The sequence below is a fragment of the Lampetra fluviatilis genome, chromosome 40, assembly GCF_964198595.1.
Source record: "Lampetra fluviatilis chromosome 40, kcLamFluv1.1, whole genome shotgun sequence".
NCBI lineage: Eukaryota > Metazoa > Chordata > Hyperoartia > Petromyzontiformes > Petromyzontidae > Lampetra > Lampetra fluviatilis.
This window is the reverse complement of record NC_136314.1, coordinates 7,885,516-7,907,190: the sequence shown is the minus strand read 5'-3', so window position 1 is coordinate 7,907,190 and position 21,675 is coordinate 7,885,516. Positions and strand designations below refer to the sequence as shown.

General features: G+C 51.9%; 2 protein-coding genes across 2 annotated transcripts; both read right to left on the bottom strand.

Moving 5' to 3' along the window:
* Positions 1-13: 13 nt before the first annotated feature.
* Positions 14-7,026, bottom strand: PDHB (pyruvate dehydrogenase E1 subunit beta). The gene is made up of 9 exons (XM_078875033.1): positions 6,849-7,026; positions 5,524-5,631; positions 4,534-4,632; positions 4,103-4,165; positions 3,303-3,525; positions 1,965-2,075; positions 1,450-1,541; positions 1,097-1,238; positions 14-757 (listed from the first exon to the last, which is right to left on the bottom strand). Exons 1-9 carry the CDS (start codon positions 6,978-6,980, stop codon positions 579-581), a joined length of 1,149 nt encoding a protein of 382 aa, XP_078731159.1. The 5' UTR covers positions 6,981-7,026; the 3' UTR covers positions 14-578.
* Positions 7,027-10,899: 3,873 nt separating this feature from the next.
* UBE2H (ubiquitin conjugating enzyme E2 H) lies at positions 10,900-21,675 on the bottom strand. The gene is made up of 7 exons (XM_078875029.1): positions 21,426-21,675; positions 17,451-17,527; positions 16,448-16,522; positions 15,651-15,690; positions 15,193-15,245; positions 14,465-14,593; positions 10,900-14,295 (listed from the first exon to the last, which is right to left on the bottom strand). The coding sequence occupies exons 1-7, from the start codon at positions 21,476-21,478 to the stop codon at positions 14,171-14,173; spliced, it is 552 nt and encodes a 183-aa protein (XP_078731155.1). The 5' UTR covers positions 21,479-21,675; the 3' UTR covers positions 10,900-14,170.

Below are 21,675 nucleotides of genomic sequence, written 5' to 3'. Positions count from 1 at the left end.
GCACACAGCGATCGCGGGACATGGTCGTTTAATACAAGCGCGGGGGTCACACCGAGGTCGAACCCTACAGGAGAACACCGCCCCGACCCGAGGGGACACACGGGGAGGGGGAAGAGGGGGCGGTCACACCACACCCAGGTGCTCACGCCCAACCAGCAGCGGAACATGGAGCTCATCATGGGCGGGGGGCAGTGGGGCGGGGGGAGGGGGCACAGGAGTGAAGTGGGGGGTTAAAGTGGGAGGGGGGTTAAAGTGGGAGGGGGGTGGGTGTTTGAGAGGGGGGCACAGTAGAAGCTGCCCGCCCCCGCCACCCCCACAGTGCGCTCCATGTTCTACATTCAAGTCAAAGTACAGGGGACAAGGGTTTGGAGCGAGCGGAAGGGGGGACCCAAGGGAACCCGGGGTTGAGTGGGGGCCTCGGGGAACACCAAGGTGGAGTGTGGGGGGGGGAACCCGGCAAACTTAGAGATTGTGCGTTCCCGTGCGGCAAGAGTGCTGGCGTTAGCTCAAAGCCGGTGCCGCGTTGCGCTCGCTTTTGCTTCTGCTGCTGCCCCGCAGCTGCTGCCCACGGTCTGGGCCTACTGCTGCCCTGTGGCCTGTGTGCGCGCCTCCCCCAGGTTGAGCACGCGCCGCACCGTGGCCACGATGTCCTTGACCTGCACGTTGGCCGCCTCCTCGAGGTTGCGCGCGTACGGCATGGGCACGTCCACTCCGGTGACGCGAGCCACCGGCGCATCCAGGTGATTGAACGCAGGGCCTGCGGAAGGTGGGGGGGTGGGAAGGTGATGGAGGACAATTGGAGATACGGATGGAGATAACGAGGAGATGCAGATAGAGAAACGAGGGGTGATGGGGGACGCATAAGACAAGGGAGAGACGAGGTTGACATGGAAAAAGGAGACGTGGGGACAGGGTGGGACAATGGGAATGCGGGGACAGTGGGGAGGGGGGGAAAGTCGAGGGTCACGTGACCAGCCGAATCGAAATTCGATGCCGCTGCCAAGCATGGGCGAAGGGTCAAAGGTTGGAGCGCAAGGTCACGGGTGGCCAAGAGGCAAGGTCAAGGGCAAGAGGTGGAGCGGGAGAGGTGGCTGACCCTCCATGATGCGAGCGCAGATCTCGGATCCGACTCCACTCTGCGGCCAGCCGCCCTCCACTGTCACCAGGTGGTTCGTCTTCATGACGCTCTTCTCAATCGCCTCCTCATCCAGTGGCCGGACTGTGCGTAGGTTTATCACCTGTGGGGGGGCATGGTGGGGAGGGGGCAGGTGGGAAATTTGTCAGAATTCCCCAAGGAGTTACGCATTGTGCGTGTGCTCAAGCTGGCGTGCTTGTAGAGGTCGGTGTGCGTGCATGCTGAGGCTGGTGTGCGTGTCTGTGTGGAGGCCGGTGTATGTTGTGCGTGTCCGGGTTGAGGCCAGGTTGTCTGTGTTGAGGCTGACTCCTCACCTCGCACTCGATGCCCTCCTTGGCAAGGGCGGTGGCCGCCTCCAGAGAGTGACCAACGGTGCGCGAAAACGACACGATGGTTATGTGCTTCCCTGTGTGGCACAACAACGCGGAGAACAGCGGCACACCACAACCAAATGCATCACACAACTGCACACGCCGTCATACAACCACACACAGCGCGACACAACCACTCACAGCATCGCACATCCACACAGTGTCATAACACACGTCACCACAACCATACAGAGCACACCGCAGACAGCAGTGTCACGCCACAACCACGCAACGTCATACCACAACTACACAGTTTTGTGCCACGGCCATGCACACCACCACACTCCAATCAAAAGTTACACTGTGACAGGTGACACCCACACCACCACACAACCGCCTGATATACCGGCACACCACACGATCACGGCGTCACGGCCAGACACGCCATGACGTCACGCCTCCACAGACCTGGTGGGGCCAAGGTCAAGGTAAGGGTCAAAATAGGGTCACGTCCTCACCGGGCCGCTCAATCTTGGCCTTGCCGATGGGGATGACGAAGTCCTTGGACTGCGCCTCCTGGGACATCTCAAAGGCGACTCCATAGAGCAGCTCGTTCTCCAGGAACACCACTGCACGCACGCACAAGGACACGCGGACACGCAGGGAACAACGCACGCACACGGACAAGCGCAGCGAACACCACGCACGCATTCAGTACTCAATCGGCAACAGCAGCGTGGCACTCACACTGCAGTAGACTGGTGAGAGCAGGGAATTCGCATAGCCGGCACTGCCCGGGAGAATGCACCGAGGCCGGTAGGGCCTGGACGCCGAGCAGAGGTCGCAATCGGGTACCCGAAACCCGTACCCTACCCGATACCCGGCTACCCGTACCCGGCCGGGTACGGGTAGCCGTTTGCGACCCTGGTGCGGCCGGGTACGGGTAAGGAATCAAAACCCGTTTGCAACCTCTGACGCCGAGGTGGGGACTTTTAGTGCTGATTTTTTGAACGACAAATTTTGGCCAATAACGCTTTGATTAATGTGCCGAGTAGCAATGCAACTTGATATTAGTTTGGATAATGCCTGCGAGAGCTATTGCGCTGATCCTTTACGGAGAGGCAGGCGGACAGAGTTAATGCAAAAGCTCGAGGTTGGGATGCGGTAAAAATAGAGAGATCCCCCCCCCCCCCAGCCCACCCCTCCGTGTAATCTTACAGTCTGAGGGGGCAATTCCTGTAAGCGGACGCCCGGTCCTTATTCAGGGCTGAGTTGTACAACCCGTGCAAGCCATAACTTCTGCCTGTGCACCTGCTGTAACAACAATGTAAACCAAGTGACCGGCATGGCACACAAGGGGGTGGTGTGGCCGGCATGGCACACGAGGGGGTGGTGTGGCCAGCACCACACCTGGCCACAATTGTCTCCCCATTGCTGATGTTTACACGCTGCACCAGGTACTCATTTAAGGCTGAGTCAATGTAGGGAAGGCCCAGGACCGGTTAAGATATTCTTCACCGTTGTTGGCTGTGAGCTGGAGTCGAACTCTTGTTTACGGGGTTTGTAGCGGAGTGCAGTACTGACCACTGAACACTACCACACCAAACGTAGCCAACAGTGCTCATCGGATGTGCGGGGGAAGGTAAACAAACGAAAGACAAAGATCAGTTCTACTGAAAACTCATTTCTTTAGAAGTGCTTTTTGTATTTAGTTTGTTGTCCTTCCTCCGCACCTCCGATTAGCACGGTTGGCTACGTACGGTGCAAAATAAATCATACATACATGCAGACACAACGGACGACACAAGCGCACGGACGCACACACACAGACGTGCGCTCTTGCCACACCGCAGGACCTGGGTTCTCGTCGCGGATGGCCGCCTTGAGGAGGCCCTTGGCATCCTCAGAGCTCCAGGGGGAGAGGACCTTGAGGCCGGGGCAGTGGCTGTACCAGGCAGCGAAGCACTGCGAGTGCTGAGCCGCCACGCCCATCGCCGCGCCGTTGGGCCCGCGGAACACAATGGGCACCGACACCGCGCCCGCCGACATGTAACATGTCTTGGCCGCAGAGTTTATGACCTGCGGACATGCGGGCGGGGACACGTGGACAGACACGCGGAGGCACACGCAGAAAGATGGGGACACGCAAGGATGCGCGGGGACACATGGGGACATGTTATTTTAATCTAACCTGGATAAACCATTTACCATTGATGAAAAGTGAAAACCTCCCTAAGCCAGGCTCAACGCAGTTGACAAGCCAGAGAGCTTACCAGAAAATAAAACACAAAAGCACTTTGTTTATTATAGAAGAGAAACATTGACCGCGCGGTACTCTAGCTGCACGCAGTGGCATGCGGCGTTCGGCAGTCAACCCGCATGCATCAGCCTATCTCCTGGTCTGCTCGAGATGATACGGTACTCTATCGTTCTGAATAAATAAAACAATACTAGTTTGAACCCAAATATGAATCCATAGAGTCTAGAGGCTACTGAGAGCCTGTGTCTTGTAGCCCCGCATCCCCAGCCCAGAGAGGAGCTCGACTTCACAGCACAGGAGCCTCTGCGTGTGGAGCTCAGAGCCTCTCGGCCATAGAGCGGAGCCCCTCCACATGGAGCCGAGTGCGTGGAGCTGCTCGCAAGCACGCACACGCACCTGGTCGATGGCTTGCATGGAGAAGTTGAAGGTCATGAACTCGCAAATGGGGCGCAGACCGGCCTGTACAAAACACATAGTGGCACAACTGTACTCACATACTGGTACACACATACACATGTAAACACAAACACTAAGAAACACATGCGCGTGTCCACACATGTGGACACGCACATGTGGACACGCTCGTACACACACTTGCCCACACATGTACACACACTCGTACGGACACACGAGCTCCTACAGACACACACGTACACACAAGCAACACGTACATACGCACCCCCACACGCGGTCATGCACACACGGAGTCACCAACAGGGACACACGACGGGAAATTGGAGAGGAGAGAGGGAGGGAGCAAAGGAGCGGAGGGGGTAAAGGGTGGAGGAGGGAGGAGGGAGGCAGGGAAGAGGAGGCGTCTCTCTCACCATGGCGGCCCCCACGGCAATGCCGGCGAATCCCATCTCAGTGATGGGCGTGTCGATGATTCTCTTCTCCCCAAACTTCTTCAGCAGCCCCCGGCTCACCTACTCACAGCCGAGTGGCCACCGCAGCAACGACACGGAGACCACGGGCTCAGCAATGATGATGATGATGCCGGTCGTGACAGCGGTGTCAATGCAGAACGATGATGAAGACGATGATTACGATGTGATGAGAGTGATGATGCCGATTCATCATTGATTTTTGGCTTAGGCCACGTAATGGTCTAACCAAATTTCTGCCATAAGACCCTCCACCACCTGATACACAGGCAAACAAATTAAACTGTCACATGGACAAGTGTTTCATATTATGACTTCCAGGATTGATCCTGACTTCTTGAATCGTGCCCTGATGACGCTTGATGCAGTTCCAAATGAAACGTCGCATATCTAATGGATGCGAAATCTGGGAATGTGAGAATTGTCCTTCCAACTTTCCAGTGAGTGAGCTGAATCAATAACTGGTGCAACTATTAAACATTTGTACACTGCGTGACAATGTAACGATCGGCTGTTTCGGGTGGTGGAGGGTCTTTCGACACAAATTATGGCCAAATCATCGCGTGGTAGAAGCTAAAAATGTATTATGAATCATATTTGCTGTGCAAACCTATTATGTGTTCAATAATTATACTCGTTCAAGTTGATTTGTTTAATCAGTTGAGAACCCAAGAGACCAGGATAGAGTCTTATTTTCAAGAGTGACCTGGGAAACTGGCGATTAGTCCAGTGATGTTGATGATGCCAGTCAATAGAGTTCATGACGATGTTGATGATGTTGAGTGGTGACATTCACACTGGCTGTGAGATGATGATTTTAACGATGATGATGATGATTCTGACAGTGGTGACACTGAGACGGTCAGTGAGACGAGTGACAATGTCATGAGTGACGATGTTGCTGTGCGTTGAGAGATGATGTGAGCTCCGCACCTTGTAGGCTCCGTCGTACTGCCCCACCTCCTCGCCCAGCAGCATCACTCGCTCATCCCGCTCCATCTCCTCCTCCATCGCCTGGTTCAGCGCATCCCGCACCGTCATCTAGAACACACGCAGCGGGGGGGGCCAACTTCAATCTTGACCTCCAACCCTGACCACTTCTCTGACCTCAACCCTGACCTTCACCCTGACCTCAACCCTGACCTCCACCATGACCCACGGAAGAGAAAGTCGTGTGACGAGCCAATTCATATCGCTTCTCAGGTTCGCAGCGCACACCAAAATCTTGCAATCGCGATTCGCTTGCGCGTGGCGTCAGAGTACACAAGGCGATTTTTCATCGATTTACATGACACCCACAGTCTCTGTAACTAAACGATCACGGGACAGCGCTATTGGAATTTCCACGTTACTATGACGAGACCACTGAACTCATCAATACGTCATCAAAGTGACGTCAAAGTAAATTTGAAATGTTTCCTCCCCGCGTGTCCCCCTGCTGTCCAGCGAGACTCTCAAGCCAAGAAAAATCCTTTGCAGTTAATCTGAAGCGCATCATTACCGCCCTCCCATTGCATCACACTTTGCAGATCATCACGGGGATCATTTGACCATCCTCCACGCTGATCCGTGTGGTTTTCTGCAGGCGGGAGGCAGAGGCATTAGGAATGCAGTCCACTGTCTGCAGCTGCAAACAACGTAGCCCCGCAGTGATGTTATGTGCAATGAAGGACCATTTCCCGAAACGTCGAACCATTAATTTTATTTTAAGCCCACAGTGTTCGTGAATAATGTGTTGAGTTGCATGCTAAATAGGGCCCATGTCACAGCTGAGCGACTGACTGTGTGGCTGGCTGACTGGGTGGCTGACTGACTGGGTGAGTGGCTGACTGGGTGAGTGGCTGGGTGACTGGCTGGGTGACTGTGTGGCTGGTTGACTGGCTGGCTGGTTGGCTGAGTGACTGACTGGCTGACTGTGTGGCTGGCTGGGTGACTGGCTTGGTGGGTGGCTGGATGACTGGCTGGCTGACTGGGTGGCTGGCTGACTGGCTGGCTGGTTGGCTGGGTGACTGACTGGCTGACTGTGTGGCTGGCTGGGTGACTGGCTTGGTGGGTGGCTGGATGACTGGCTGACTGGGTGGCTGGCTGACTGGCTGGGTGGCTGGCTTGGTGGGTGACTGGGTGGGTGACTGGGTGGGTGGCTGGCTTGGTGGCTGGCTTGGTGACTGGGTGGCTGACTGGCTGACTGACTGGCTGGGTGGCTGACTGGCTGGCTGGCTGGGTGGCTGACTGACTGCGTGTGAAGCGGACTGCGGCACCTGCACGGCGGCTGCCCGGGTGGCGTGGAAACCTCGCGCGAGGGGCGAGGGGGCGCCCCTCCGCGCCGCGATCCCCGCCGAGATGCCCAGAGCGCGAAGGCCCCGCGTCGCAGTCTTCACCGCTGCCGCCATCGCCTCTTGCTGCTGCTGCTGGTGGTGACCTCCAGCGCGGTGGGGGACGACGGTGGGGGGGTGGGTGGGGAGGGTGCGGCCAGCATCGCTGTCTCCCATTGGCCGAGCCGCCAAGTGAGGGCGCCGCTGATTGGCTCGGGCCGGCGCGAGGGCGTGGAATCGGATACGTCGATTCTGTTACCGAAGAGGTTATGTCGCCGACCCTTTCGATTCCTCCGATTCCGGTGCAATTCGATTTCAGAAATGTCGATTCTAACACCTTTGCATTCGCGTAATTCCCGATATTTAAAAATCGATTCCTCGAGTTGTGTGGTGAGTTGTGTGTTAGTTGTGTGTTGAGTTATGCACCACAGCCACCAAACCCAGCAGCGGCTTGACTAAAAACATTCGTTTAAGGTTTCCAGATTTTATTTAAATTCCATCGATTATTTTAAAGATTCCTGCATATTTAGAATCCTAGATTTGAAGCTTTCGTAACTGCAAGGATTCATACTCTTAGGTAAATAATAATAATAAAATAAAAGATTAATAAATTAAATGAGTTATTTCCATTTATTATTTTATAGTTATTATTTTTTTACCTACGTGACTTTACCGAAAGAACCTAAGAGTATATTCAGAATCCTCGGTCGTAAGATTGATTCACATTCGTCAATACCACACCGTGTGTGTGTGTCGCCTTAACAGGCAAAAAACATGTTATAGGCGACGTTTCGGGCAATAGACCTGCTTCATCTCCCGATTCCTATATTGATATGATGGGGGTGGGACGCGTTAAAACATATACGGATAATCTGCGTTAGGAGTTTAAGAATACTTAGTTTTAGCTTCATAAAGTGTTTTATGTAAGAGTATATTAGGGGCCGTCCATAAATGACGTCACGCACCTAGGGGGGGGGGGGGGGGTCAGACATTTGTGATGATGTGTGACGAGGGGGGAGGGGTGAAAAATGTGACGTCACGTCAAAATGCGCAACTTTAAATAAATACGGACAACACGTTCTACTTAATAAAATATACTTTTAATAAATGTTTCCTCCTACAACATCAGAATGCAGCGCTACATTAAATACGCACTAAAATGACAATAGTTTAAAGCGATTTGAAGCATGTTTTATTTTTTTTGGGAGGGGGGGGGCAGAGCTTTGTGACGTCATATTTGAGGGGGGGTCTGACTTTTTGTGACGCCGTGTGACTAGGGGAGGGGGGGGGTCAAAAATCGTCCATAAATCGCGTGACGTCATTTATGGACGGCCCCTTATGTCAGATGGACGGCTGACAGCTTGAAGGCGCTCAAGGTTGCGACAGATTGGCGTGATGACGTCACAGAGCCTTGGCCGTGCGTGATGACGCAGGCGGTCGACGCGCTTTGCGTTGTGACGTCACACGCATTTGCCGCAAAATTCAAACCCACTTGGATGCCAAAGTTCAAGTTCATCTTCTTGGTTCTTTCGGTAAAGTCACGTAGAAGGGAAATAATACAAATTTTACATAATAAAAAATTTCACGACGTTTCGGCCACAACGCAAGCAGCCATCCTCAGGTGAAGACCAGGTCTGTCGGGGAGACAGCGTCTGAAATATCCAGAGGACGCTGTCTCCCCGACAGACCTGGTTTTCACCTGAGGACGGCTGCTTACGTTGTGGCCGAAACGTCGTGAGAATTATTTTATTATGTTTTATTTTTATTATTTTATTATTTCCCTTCTACGTGACTTTACCGAAAGAACCAAGAAGATGAATCCCTGCAGTCACGAAAGCTTTAAATCGAAAAAGTTCAAGTTACTTTGGTGTAACCGCGTGAGAACCCAGGACAAATGATTCGGTGCTTCTGGGGATTGGTGCGCTATGAAGAAAGACCATTGGCCCAACCGTCGCATGTGAAATGTTTCTTGTTATTGCCACAGTGTGCTGGAGAAATGTGTTGAGTGTGGAGGGGTCGGGTGGTGGAGGGGTTCACGGGTAAAAGGCGCTGATCAAGCACCAGTGAGATTCTGGATTCCAATCCAGATTCCAGCCGTCCACTGATTAAACGGGCTCGATTCTAGCGTCAAGTCAAAGTGATTTTGCACTTAGTTGGCCATTGAGGCAGCGCTATTCTGTTTATAACCCTGAGCCAGGGAAGGGAATTCCACATTCCTTTGGCGGGGGCGAGAATATCCAGAGGACAACCACCATTGACTTCTCCGCAAAGTAGTATGGTACTCACTCTGTGAACCCTGGAGGTAGGAATGATTGACTGGGTCAACTCCCCCCACTCAGCTACGATTTGAACTCGTGACCTTCAAAGGGGCCGTCGATAAATGACGTCACGCGATTTTGGACGATTTTTGACCCCCCCCCCCCGCTTCGTCACACGGCGTCACAAAAAGTCAGACCCCCCCTCAAATATGACGTCACAAAGCTCTGCCCCCCCCCCCCACAAAAAAAAACCATGCTTAAAATCGCTTTAAACTATTGTCATTCTAACGCGTATTTAATGTGGCGCTGCAACTCTAATGTTGTAGAAAACATTTATTAAAAAGTATATTTAATTAAGTAGAACGTGTTGTCTATATTTATTTAAAGTTGCGCATTTTGATGTGACGTCACATTTCTCAACCCCCCCCTCGTCACACATCGTCACAAATGTCTAACCCCCCCCCCGCCAGGTGCGTGACGTCATTTATCGACGGCCCCAAAGTTCTGCGAGGCGATCGCTCTCCCACTGAGCCACGTGGCCGGGCGACTGCTCATCAGCTCTGGTGAAGTAGAGCCAAGGTCGTCATTATAATGTAAATATTGGGACACACACACCCCCAATATTCATTTATGCTCAAAATGTCCCAATATATTGCTATAAAATAGATTTCTGTTTATATGATTGTGGTTATGGTTGTATTTTTTTTCGATTTAAAGCTTTCGTGACTGCAGGGATTCATCTTCTTGGTTCTTTTGGTAAAGTCACGTAGAAGGGAGATAATAAAATAATAAAAATAAAACATAATAAAATAGAATTCTCACGACGTTTCAGCCACAACACAAGCAGCTGTCCTCAGGTGAAGACAGAGCTGTCTGAAAGACAGCGCTCCATTGGAGCGATGTCTCCGTTGTCCTCAAATGTTTCTTGTTAATGTTTTTGTTGCGGTTGCACCCGATTCAAGAGCCGAATGGCTCACAGGGCTATACCGAATAAATGAAACTGAAAACTGAAACTGCAGTGCCACAATCTGTCTCACTCCTGCACTCGAAGCCAATTCCATCGCTCCGTCTCCTCGGTCAGCCACCCTCCCGCTCCTTTGCTATCCAGTCTCCAGTCTCATCCATTGGCCGGTAGACAAACGCCCATTCGCACGCCAGGTACAGTCACCGTGTGCCGCACATGGGAAAGGGGCCGTCCATATATGACGTCACGCACCTCGGGGGGGTCAGACATTTGTGACGATGTGTGACGAGGGGGGGGGGCTTGAGAAATGTGACGTCACATCATAAATACGCACTCCAATGAAATTAGTTTAAAGCGATTTGAAGCATGTTTTATTTTGGGGGGGGGGGGGGGGGCAAAGCTTTATGTCATGTCATATTTGAGGGGGGGTCTGACTTTTTGTGACGTCGTGTGACGAGGGGGGGGGTCAAAAATCGTCCAAAATCGCGTGACGTCATTTATGGACGGCCCCAAACTGCCATTGGGGGCACCCCTTTCAAACGCGTTGAGATGAGAGATGCGATTGAAAGCCGCTGATCCCACGTGAAGCGCTCCAGAACGCCCGGTGTGAAGGAGGGTGACTCCGTCAAACGCAACTCGCCACCGTGACCATGATTGTGAAGCGGAGTTGTGAGCGAGACCCGAGGTGGCAGGTTCCAGATTCGAGCCCAGGCACCGAGGGCTGGTGGACCTCCCTCGCCCACACACACACGCAACAAGCACTCTCGCCACAAGCGCAGTTTTATAACTTTTTATTATTTTTACAGATTTTTTTTTAACGTAACTCCTACCTACTTTTTTTCGTTTTTTTTTTACCAAACCACAAGTTGCACGAGTTGAGAAGATCAAAGTCGGCAAGAAAATGAAAATCAAGAGGGAGGTGGGAGAAAGGTGGAAGATGGGGTGAGGTGAGGCAAGAATTGGGGGGGGATTAGTGGGAGATAATGGGAGGTCGACATGGTGAGGTGGTGGGACACAGGGTTAAGGAGACACGGTGGGGATGAGAGAGATAGGGTGAGGTGAGAGAGCGGGTGAGGAATGAACAGGGTGGGGAGGAGGTGGGAGACAGGGTGAGGTGGTGAGAGACAGGGTAAGGATGCAGGATACACGGCAAGGAGACGGGGTGAGGTAACAGGGCGAGGATGAGGGACACTGAGAGGGATGAGACGGCAAGAATGCGGTGAGGTTACAGAACCTAGCGGCAGAAGTCTTCCCTCTCGCCCGCACACTCGCACTCACTGCACTCGAATATAACTCGGCGAGGAGCTCTCTCCCCAATATCGATCCCGCATGCACCGCGAACATTGGCTCTGCCGCCTAACTCCTTTATGCTGCACGCTCGCCTACGCAAAAAAACTTGCAACTACGCTCCCATCTCGGCAAACGCATTTTCCCATTCTTCGCATCGCAGGGGGCAGTGACATGTCTGGATCGCGCACTCGTGCCCTCGCTTCAATGACCCGGAGTACAGAGAGAAACGGAGAGCACTGGCAACAGATAAGAGAATGCTCGAGACATCGGGAGGTAGCTCGCAAGCACAGAGGGACAGAGAATCGGCGAGACTCGTCGGGACGGAAGCCACGGGGACACAGGACCAAGGTTTCCGTGCGTGCGCGCGCGTGTCCGCTGGGCTGGGAAGAACCAGGGTAGGAACAGCAGACATGGAGAGGGAGGGGAGGGAGGGAAGGAGGGGAGGGAGGGAAGGAGGGGAGGCAGGCAGGCAGGGAAGATCAGGTGCCTCTAAAACTTTGGTTAAAAAAAGAAAACCACACGAAAAACAAGAAAAAGGAAAAAAGTATGAGAAAAAAAAACGGTGCAACACAGTAGAACCGAGGCAAGCGCAGCAATTCTGCAACAGCCATTGCACGATCTCCAAAGCTTTTTGTTTTTAAACGCAAGACGAACCCAGCTGATGACTCACGGGTAAAGGGCTGCCTCGCCCGGCTGTACAACGACAGGCAGATGACAACTCTGTCTGTCCGTCTACCTGTGAGTCTACCTGTCTGTGTATCTTACCTGTCTACCTGTCTGTCCGTCTCTACCTGCCCTACCCGCCTGTCTGCCGACCTGCCGACCCGTCTACACGTGCAGGCGGCAGGGAGAGAGAGTGCGCGAGAGGGCAGTTGGCAGGAGCCGACAAGAGCCTAACAAATTTGCGATCAATGATATAATGACGACGATGATGATGATAACGATAATAGTAGGAGTTTGTAAGAGTATAATATTAATAACACAGTAATGGTAATAATAATGTTGATGATAAACAACCAAAACGAAAAACTGGTGGTTTTATTTTTTCCTTTTTCTAAAAAAACAAAATAATGAAAGCGCGTCGGTAACAATAACGTTAACGTGTTAAATATATCTTGGGGTGTGGGGTGGGGGGAGCCTGGACAGGGTGGGGGGCAGCAGTGGAAGGGATAAGAGTGTGTACAGCAGGGTCAGGGAAAAGTGGGTGTGTACACGTGAGCACGTGTGTCTATGCGCCTGTATGAATGCCTGAATGTGTGTGCATGTGTGAGCATAAATATGCCCGTAAGCATCTGTGCCTGTATGCATTGCTGCGCACACGTCTGTGCGCGCGTTTGCACACTTGTGTCCGTGTTCATTTGCACACATGCGCGCACGTACTTGCCCGTGTGTGCCTACATACATTTATATGTGCCTGTGTGTCCATGTGTATGTGACCCTGTATGTGACTCTGTATGTGTTTGCTGTGTTAGTGTTGTTTGTCCATCTTGTGCATTTGCGTTGTGTTTGTCTATATGCGTGCTTTTGTGTTCATGCGAACCGTATAGTCCTATGTGAGCACGTAGCATTAAGCTGAAGCTAAATGGCGCAATTTTATTACACAAAACTTGGTTGCTGTTCAACTGTTGCACAACATCTCACATTCAACACTGAAACTTTTCGTTGCTTCTCTTGTGCAACAAGGTTGCGTGCTATCCAGCCATTAAACACAACTGGAGCCCACCCTTGTGTGTAGTGGAGGTCTAGGCATGACGCCCGCCCTCCCCTATCACCTGGGCGAATTGGCCCAGAAAGCCCAGTACAGGATTTAGGCAAGGAAAGGTGCCTGCGTGGCCTACGAATAAAATAACCTATCCAGGCATTTCGGAAATGTAAATAATATGAAAATTATAAAATATTAATAAAAATAGTACTGGTAAGTGTATTCATTATCTTACTAAATACAGATTAATGTAGTTTTCTTATCAAACTCTGCACATGCATTAAAAATGCATTAAAAATCCGCCATGTTGGAAATAGCCAGCAGGTCACAATGACGACCGCGTGACCCGCGTCTATCCAATCAAATCGCTTATTTCTCGTGCAGTGGCGGAAACTGTCACGGGCTGCTGCAACAAAGTTGCTCTGAGTTGCAGCGTAGATTGCGACTTTATTTACACAGCGTTAGAGCCTCTGTTAACACCGCGCAACAGCAGCTTGCTACAAACTGCGCCGTTTAGCTCCGGCCGCTAGTGACCGATGGGCGAGTGTGCGCGCACTATGAGTGCGGGCGCACCGAGTGCGTTATGCGCGTGCTGTATGAGAATGTTAAGAGCGCTGCGCCGGTGTTAGCAGCTCTGCGTGGGTGTGTTACCATCACTGGGCGCGTGTGTTACGCGATACCGTGCCAAGCGAGAGCCCTAAATGTATGTACTATACTGTATCAGATAAGTGTGCCACGTTCCGTGCCAGTGCTATACTGGTATGGTGTCACTACCGTGGCCATTGTGGTGTCAATGCAGTCTTCGTGTAGCATCAGCATAGTTGCAGTGTTGGCATCAGCGTGCTGCCAGTGTGGTATCACTGCAGTGCCTGTGCAGTGCTAATTGAAGATCGGTGTACTTCAGGGCTGTGTCAGTGCGGTGCTAGTGCCGTGTCAATGCCTTGTTGGTGAAGTGTGGAGTCAGCACTAATATCGGTTCGAAATTAGTGCAAGTGCCCATGTTTTGTCGATGTCGCGTTAGTGTCGTGCTAGTGCCGGTGCGGTGCCAGTGCGGCTATAGCTCCATGTCTTGCGTCTCATCCTCGGAGAAGTCGGACATGGAGCTCTCGGACGACGAGTCGGCCGCCGCTCCCTCCTGCTCCCGAAGCGCTTCCTCTGTCGCGTACTTCTGGATGTACTCTGTGAAGGAAGCAACGGGGAAGCGTTGGGATTTGGCGTCAGCCCCAACCACAACGACGTGCAGGGTGGCGCAAGGAAGCAAGAGGCAGCGCAGAGAAGCACGTGAACGGACACTGCAACATGTTGGGAAATAGCACAGGGAAGCATAGGAAAAGGGACAGCAGTGCACCTCGGATCTTCTGCTTGTACTCCTCGGGCTTGTGCAGGTACATGGCGGCGGCGTCGCCATTGAGCGGGTCGATCGGGTTGGGGTAGGCGAGCAGCTGTGGCAGGAACGACTCAAAGATATTCGACAGGTCTGTGGGGTCACGGGTCAATGGAATGAGAAGGGCAAAGAGGTCAGAAGGCGATTCGGGTCACAGAACGATGGCGGGGGCGATAGGTCCATGAGATCAACTCATCGACAAACGACTATTATATTCTTAGGTTTTTTCGGTAAAGTCACGTAGGTAAAAAAATACAAATTAAAATTAATAAAAGTAAAATAAAATAAAAATCACGACGTTTCGGAGGCAACACAAGCTTCGGTGACTTTACCGAAAAAAACCTAAGAATATGAATCCTTGCAGTCACGAAAGCTTCAAATCTAGAAATAAACGACTATTACTCGGGGCCATCCTACAGCGACTGAGCATGGCAACAAGACACGCAACGTTACCAGTGAAGACGCTTGTAGTGGTGGATACAGGTGGCTTGTGGGCCTTTTCAGAGTGGTAGGCCTCATGTGGCCGCAGGCCGTGTGAAAATGAAGCCTTGGGGCCATACCCCGCCCAAGGGGCGCAGGTTCCCCCAACCCCCTTCTAAGGTCATGTGTGAGGTCACGTGAGGTCATGGGTCACAAACCCGGGGTGACGATAATGAGCTGGTGGGGGGGGGGGCGTGTGGGAAGACCCTTACCGTACAGCGCCGTCCACGTCTGGTTGATCACGTCCAGACACACGGTCCCTGAGCTGTGCGACACAAACGAGACGCATGACATGGTGGAGACGCAGCAGCAGACACGAGATGGGGTGGGAGATGTAGAAAGTGGGGGGGGGGGAAGATAGAGAGGAAGAGGGATGGGGGGCAGGTATGGTGAGAGATATATGGAGAGGTAGAGGGATGGGGGGGCAGGTAGGGTGAGAGATAGATGGAGAGGTAGAAGGATGGGGGGGGCAGGTAGGGTGAGAGATAGATGGAGAGGTAGAGGGATGGGTGGGCAGGTAGGGTGAGAGATATATGGAGAGGTAGAGGGATGGGGGGGCAGGTAGGGTGAGAGATAGATGGAGAGGTAGAGGGATGGGGGGGCAGGTAGGGTGAGAGATAGATGGAGAGGGAGGGAGGGGAGCTGCGGTGCGCTGTGGGCAGTAACGCACGCTTCGTCGATGTTCGGGTGGAAAATCTTGTTCATAAATCCTGTGAACGAGAGGGGAGGGAAGGAAACTGTTACGAGTGCAAGGAGCACGTACACGATATACATGTGTATGAGTGAGGAGGAGGAGGCTTGTCAAGTACGCTACTGGGCAGTTAGAGGGTGCAGGAGCAACCCTCGCAATAACAAGTGGAGTGCCAGGCAGCTAAAACGCAGTTAAGTGGTGCGGTGGGGAGCACAGACTGTGCATGTCAATCATCTCAGTCAATCGGTAGCACCTGGGTGTCCTGTAAACCTCCTGCACCTAGTCTGGCACATCAGTCAACCCACAACGCCTGGATCTGTCCCGTGACCTGCCAGCAGCGAGCCTTCCACACTTCACGCGATAGCCTCAAAGTGCACGTAGCCTGGCACAGGCGCTGTGGTGATGTCACCACCACTTGTTGGCGAAGGACAGCTGTTGTTGTTGTAGTGTCTGTGCGTGTGTCTGTGCGTGTGTCTGTGCGTGTGTCTGTGCGTGTGTCTGTGCGTGTGTCTGTGCGTGTGTCTGTGCGTGTGTCTGTGCGTGTGTCTGTGCGTGTGTCTGTGCGTGTGTCTGTGCGTGTGTCTGTGCGTGTGTCTGTGCGTGTGTCTGTGCGTGTGTCTGTGCGTGTGTCTGTGCGTGTGTCTGTGCGTGTGTCTGTGCGTGTGTCTGTGCGTGTGTCTGTGCGTGTGTCTGTGCGTGTGTCTGTGCGTGTGTCTGTGCGTGTGTCTGTGCGTGTCTGTGCGTGTGTCTGTGCGTGTGTCTGTGCGTTGCCGTGCCTATGGAGGGAGACTTGAAGGGATATTTCTCCGGCAGGTCGACCCGCACCTTCCACACCCCATTCTCATACGGCGCTGGGCGAGACGGGAGGAGGGGGAGAGAGAGAGGAAAGGGTGAGCCACGATAACAATCGCACAATACTCACCACGACCCTCACTACCTGTGGCGATGCCTGTGGTGTTGTCTGGTGTGGTTGCTGTGGTGTCTCAAGTGTGGTGCTTTTGTGTTGTATGCAATTAACGTGTGATAAGTGGTGTGATGTCTGTAGGGTTGGGTGGCAATGGCTGTACCGTGTATGTGCCATGTTGTCTTTGGAGTTAAGCAGTGCATATTTATGTTTTGTGTGTCATGCCTATGTCCGTTTGTGGTGTGTGTGTGTGGTGCGCAGTGTGTGGTGTGCAATGTATCGGTTATCGCGCTGCGCTATTCAAGTTTCATTTATTTGGTATTGCCCTGTGAGCCATGCGGCTCTTAAGTCGGGTGCAACCGCAACAAACAAAATGTGAACACAGAACATCTGAAAGCGACGACGCGTAACTGAAACATCCTGGAATAAACCAGCAAATACTAAAAAAAACCGTATTAAAACGCTGTGTGCAAAAATCCCAATGTGGTGCAAGTCAACAATAACAACCATAAGACAATTTAGATTAACCATATATTTTCGAATCACCATTATTAAACCCGGCGGACCCGAGTTTGATTATTAAACCCGGCGACCCGAGTTTGATTCCCGCTCACGGCTAACACCAATGACGATTATCCGAATCGGTTCTGGGCCTCCCTGAGGTCGACTGAGCCTAAAATGAGTACCTGGTGTGATGTGCAAACATCACCACTGGAGAGACAAGGCGGTCGGGTGTGGTGTTGGCCACCCACCCCCTCGTGTGCAGCGCCGGCCTTCACAAGTGCTCACCAACAGCCCTTGCCCCAACAGTCTGTGCAGGTTATACAGGGGATCTTTGTCTTTGGTGTGCAGTGTGGCATGCGGTGATCACTTACTGCCGGCCGGGCCATAGAACTTCACCACGAACTCGTTGAGTCCTCCCAGGATGGTGACCTCGTGTTTGCTCTCAATGCTGTGATGGGTTTCATGGTCAAGGGTCATCAGGTCACACGAGAGCAATGGTTCAGAGTTCACTGGAGGCCCAATGTCATAAGGATTCAGGGTTTGCGAGTCACAGGACAAAGGTTACACTTGTTGGGGTCACGGGATAAAAGCTCAAAGGGCAACACCACATAGCACGTGTACTGTACACACTGTGCCAGTGAAGCCAGGCACTGTACACACTGTACCCGATAAGTCCCCCCCCCCATTCAACCCCCCCCCCCACACTCCCTGCCCCCCAGGGCTCCACGCTCCGCGTTTTGCTGACAAAGCAAATTTGAGCGAGACAGAGGGAGGGCTGTGTCGCCTAACCTCACTCGGTCGCACCGTGTGTCTGTGCTGTGTGTGCGGTGTCTGTATGTGTGTGTGCGGTGTCTGTATGTGTGTGTGTGATGTTTGTGGTGTGGTGCCTGTGTGTTTGGTGACAGTTGTGGGTGGTGTGTGATATCGTGTCTCTATGTGGTAACCGATATATGCGGTATATGTTGCTGTGTAATGTGTGGTGAACGCTGCGGTGTGTGTGGTGCGGTGTGTCTAACTAGGGCATTATCTGTGGTGCGGTTGTAGTGTGGGGTGTGTGGTGTGGGGTCTGCGGTGGCCGCCACGTGTTGGTGTATATGATTTCTGTGGTGCAGTGGTGCGGTACAGTGTCTGGTGTCTATGTGATGTGAATGGGGCAGTGTGAGTCGTGTGGGGGTGCTGCCGTGTGGTGTGGTCTCTGTATGTATAACTTCTTTCGCACCGTACGTAGCCAACCGTGTCGTCTTTCTGGGTCACCGTGGTTTCTCTTATCATGCAGTGTGTGGAGCGGTATCTGTGTGTATTGTGGTATCTGCAGTGCAGTGTCTGCCGTGTGGTATAGTGTGGTGTGTGTAGTTTCCCTAGGTCCCCATGGTGTCTCTGTATTTGTCTGTGTGCGGTGTGGTATCTGTGTGTGGAATCCGTGTGTTTGGTGTGGTATCCGCGTGTGTGTGTCTGTCTCGTGTCCCCATATCCTCCGCACTCTGTTAAGAGTTTGCTGCTTGAGCCAAGAAGCCAAGGGGCCTGGTCCTGTCCCGTGAACCTAACACCCAGCCTTGGCTCGGCACTTATAATGACTGCGTGTGCATGGTTTGGGTAATGTTGTTCTGTGTGATATAGCTGCATACGTTGTTATGTGAATGTATGTGTGTTGTTACACATGATGTTGTATATTTGGTTGTTGCTTGTAAAGATGTCTGTGTCTATGTCTGTTTGGTTGTCTGTTATTTGCGTTGCTATGTTGTTGTCTATGGGGTTCTTGTCCTGGTGGGTTATGTATTGTTGTTGTGTTGGTGCCGAGTTTCTTGTGATGCTGCCTATGTGGTTGTTGTGGCTATCGATGGGGATTTATGTCCGTGTCGTTTTAGCCGTCGCCCATGGTGGTTTCTGTCCTTATTGCGAATGTGTTGTGGTTGTGGTCATACAGAGGGCACGACAGCCATGACTCTGTACAACTCAGCGAGACATTCGTGTTGATAGTGATGTGGTTGTGTGGCCATCTGTGCGGCTGTCCCTCTGGTTGTCAACTGTTTGTCTGTTGCCTGTATTGGTGTCTCTGTTGTTGCCTTGCTATTGACCGTGTCTGTCTATGTTGCTGTCTTAGTTGCGTTATCAGATTGTTGTTTACGCCATTCTCTCGATGGTTGTTAGTGCCCTGTTGTGTGGTCCGCATTGGTCTTGTTGTCTGTGTTGCTGTTGTTGTTTGTGCTATTGTCCATATTCTGTTCTGTGTTGCCCGTGTTCTCTCTCTGTTGTTGTACATGTTACTGTTGTTGTTGTTTGATACTGCCATTGTTGTTTAAGTTGTCTGTGTTGTTGCCGTCTCTATTCCGCTGTTCTGTGTAGTTGTTGCTCGTGTTGTTGTCGGGATGATTGAGTCTATTATCACCGTGTTCTTACGGTCGTCTCTAGACAATGTGTTCTTTTCTGTTATGTTATATTGTTGTGTTGCTACATGTTGTTGTTCCAGTTGCTACCGTGGGTGCGATTACAAGCGGCGTTGTTCGTGTGGTGGTTGTTGTTGTTCATTTTGATGCCACAGCTACACCCACTACGATGGTGATGATGACGACGATGGTCTAAATGTGATATCACCAAATGATTGATGTCCACCGTATGGTGATGATGATTGATGATGGCCGTGTCGAGGCAGTGTGATGCCGTGATGGTGATGTTGCGATGGTAATGTTGATGGTATAATGCTGCTGGTGGTGATGTTTTTTTATCGCCCCGTTGGTGATGATGATGACCAACAGGCACGATCGTGCGATGGTGAAGTGATGACGGTGATGGCGAAACAGTAACGATGGTGTTTAAGGCCGGTAGCTTGAGGATGATGTTGATGATAAACGTTAAAATGGTGAAGCCGTAACGATGACAGTGATGGGATAAGTACTGGTGATGTCTGTAGGTCCCGTGGTGTGATGAAGGTCGACACAAGAGTGATGGTGATGTCGAGACCCTGCCGATGATGGTATTGACACTCGGAGATAGTGGCGATATTGTGAAAGTGATGTTTGTGCAAGTCCGATGGTTTGACGGTGATCACGATGATGGTTGGTGACAGTTATTGACGGTTTTGATGGTGCTGATGGAAGTGTTTGACACAACGTGATGGTAGTGTTGAGATGCTGCTGTTATTGACACTCGGTGATGGTGAAGCGATGGTAAAGTGATGGTCAAGTGATGGCACGCAAAGCTCGAACACCATTACTTACTTGACAATTTAACAAGCCCGAATCTCATTACGTAATCCCTAACCAAAAATGTTACCCCTCCCACCCCCCACACACACAAACATATTTACATCTTACACCATACTTCACCCTTAATGTACACACGTCCACGTCGTTATAAACACACACGAGTAACCAGCAAACGCGTCGGAACCTGTGGGCCCGGAAGGGCGAGGCATCGCAACCCCCGACCCGGTCGAGTCCGGCCGGGCTGTCAGCGGCCAAGTGACCTAGGAAAGACGGGAAAAGCCTGCGGAGCCAGGCCTCGGCCCGGGAAATAAAATTTGTAATTCTCTGGGCGCCATGACAGACTCAGACATAGTTCTAGAGACAAAGACGGACGCGGATAATACTACAGTACAGTCTACATAGCATGTCAAGATACATTTAGTTAGCGAGCACCTATTAAGGCCGGTTTCGGGTGGTGTATGTGTACATCACCACAACCGGCCGCCTTTGTCTCCCCAGTGTCGTTGCTGTTATTTACACAATACATGTTATGTACTGTGTATGAAGGATGAGTCGACCTAAGGGAGGCCCAGGACGGACGAGGTTATCGCTCAGCACTTTATCGATGGCAGGGAATCGAACTCGGCTCGCCGAGGTCGTAGGGCAGTCAGCCATTTATATCCACACACAAGAGACACTTGCACATAAATAGAAACACAAGACACGCACTTATCCACACACACACAAATACACACACGCAGACACAAACCCACTTACACACATACACAAAGGCACACAATCACAAAGTCACACGTACACAACAAATACCAAGGTGCGCTGTACATTCTGTGTAGAAGTCATACACACGAAGGCACACACCGACGCATATACTGGCAACTGAAAACACACAAAACCACACTCACAGACACAAACATACACAACCACGAAGAAACACACAAATATACAACTACACAGGCACACAAATATAAAACCACACAGGCATACACACATAACCACTCACAAATACACAACCACAAATACACGGGCACACACAACTTACACAGACACACATACTACCTCGCACACACAAAGACAATCACACACAGGTACACACAAACACACAGGCAGTCTCCCTGGTTCGCATGCCATCACTGGGATGGATACAGCTTCACCACATCTGTGTCCATCCGTCTCTTGCCGGGACTCGGCGACGACATCGCGGGACGCGTTAATCCGAGCGGGCGAGACGAGAGCGAGGAGGAGGAGGGGAGCGAGAACAGGGCAGTGAAGCAGAGAGAGAGACAAAGACGCGCGGGGGAAAGTGAAGTGAGAGGCGACACAAAAGGTGAGAGCGAACCAAGGGAAGATCTTGCTGCCCAACAACAACCTAAACGCGGTGACGTCAGGCGCCGAT

Excerpts from the sequence above, each read along its gene's own strand:
- PDHB (XM_078875033.1), bottom strand. The coding sequence starts at position 6,980 with ATGGCGGCAGCGGTGAAGACTGCGACGCGGGGCCTTCGCGCTCTGGGC. Across the intron at positions 4,633-5,523 it reads AGTACGACGGAGCCTACAAG|GTGAGCCGGGGGCTGCTGAA; the intron begins GTGCGGAGCTCA and ends GGCTGTGAGTAG. Across the intron at positions 4,166-4,533 it reads TTGCCGTGGGGGCCGCCATG|GCCGGTCTGCGCCCCATTTG; the intron begins GTGAGAGAGACG and ends TGTTTTGTACAG.
- UBE2H (XM_078875029.1), bottom strand. The coding sequence starts at position 21,478 with ATGTCGTCGCCGAGTCCCGGCAAGAGACGGATGGACACAGATGTGGTG. Across the intron at positions 16,523-17,450 it reads GTTCTATGGCCCGGCCGGCA|CGCCGTATGAGAATGGGGTG; the intron begins GTAAGTGATCAC and ends CGTCTCGCCCAG. Across the intron at positions 14,594-15,192 it reads GACGTGGACGGCGCTGTACG|ACCTGTCGAATATCTTTGAG; the intron begins GTAAGGGTCTTC and ends GTGACCCCACAG.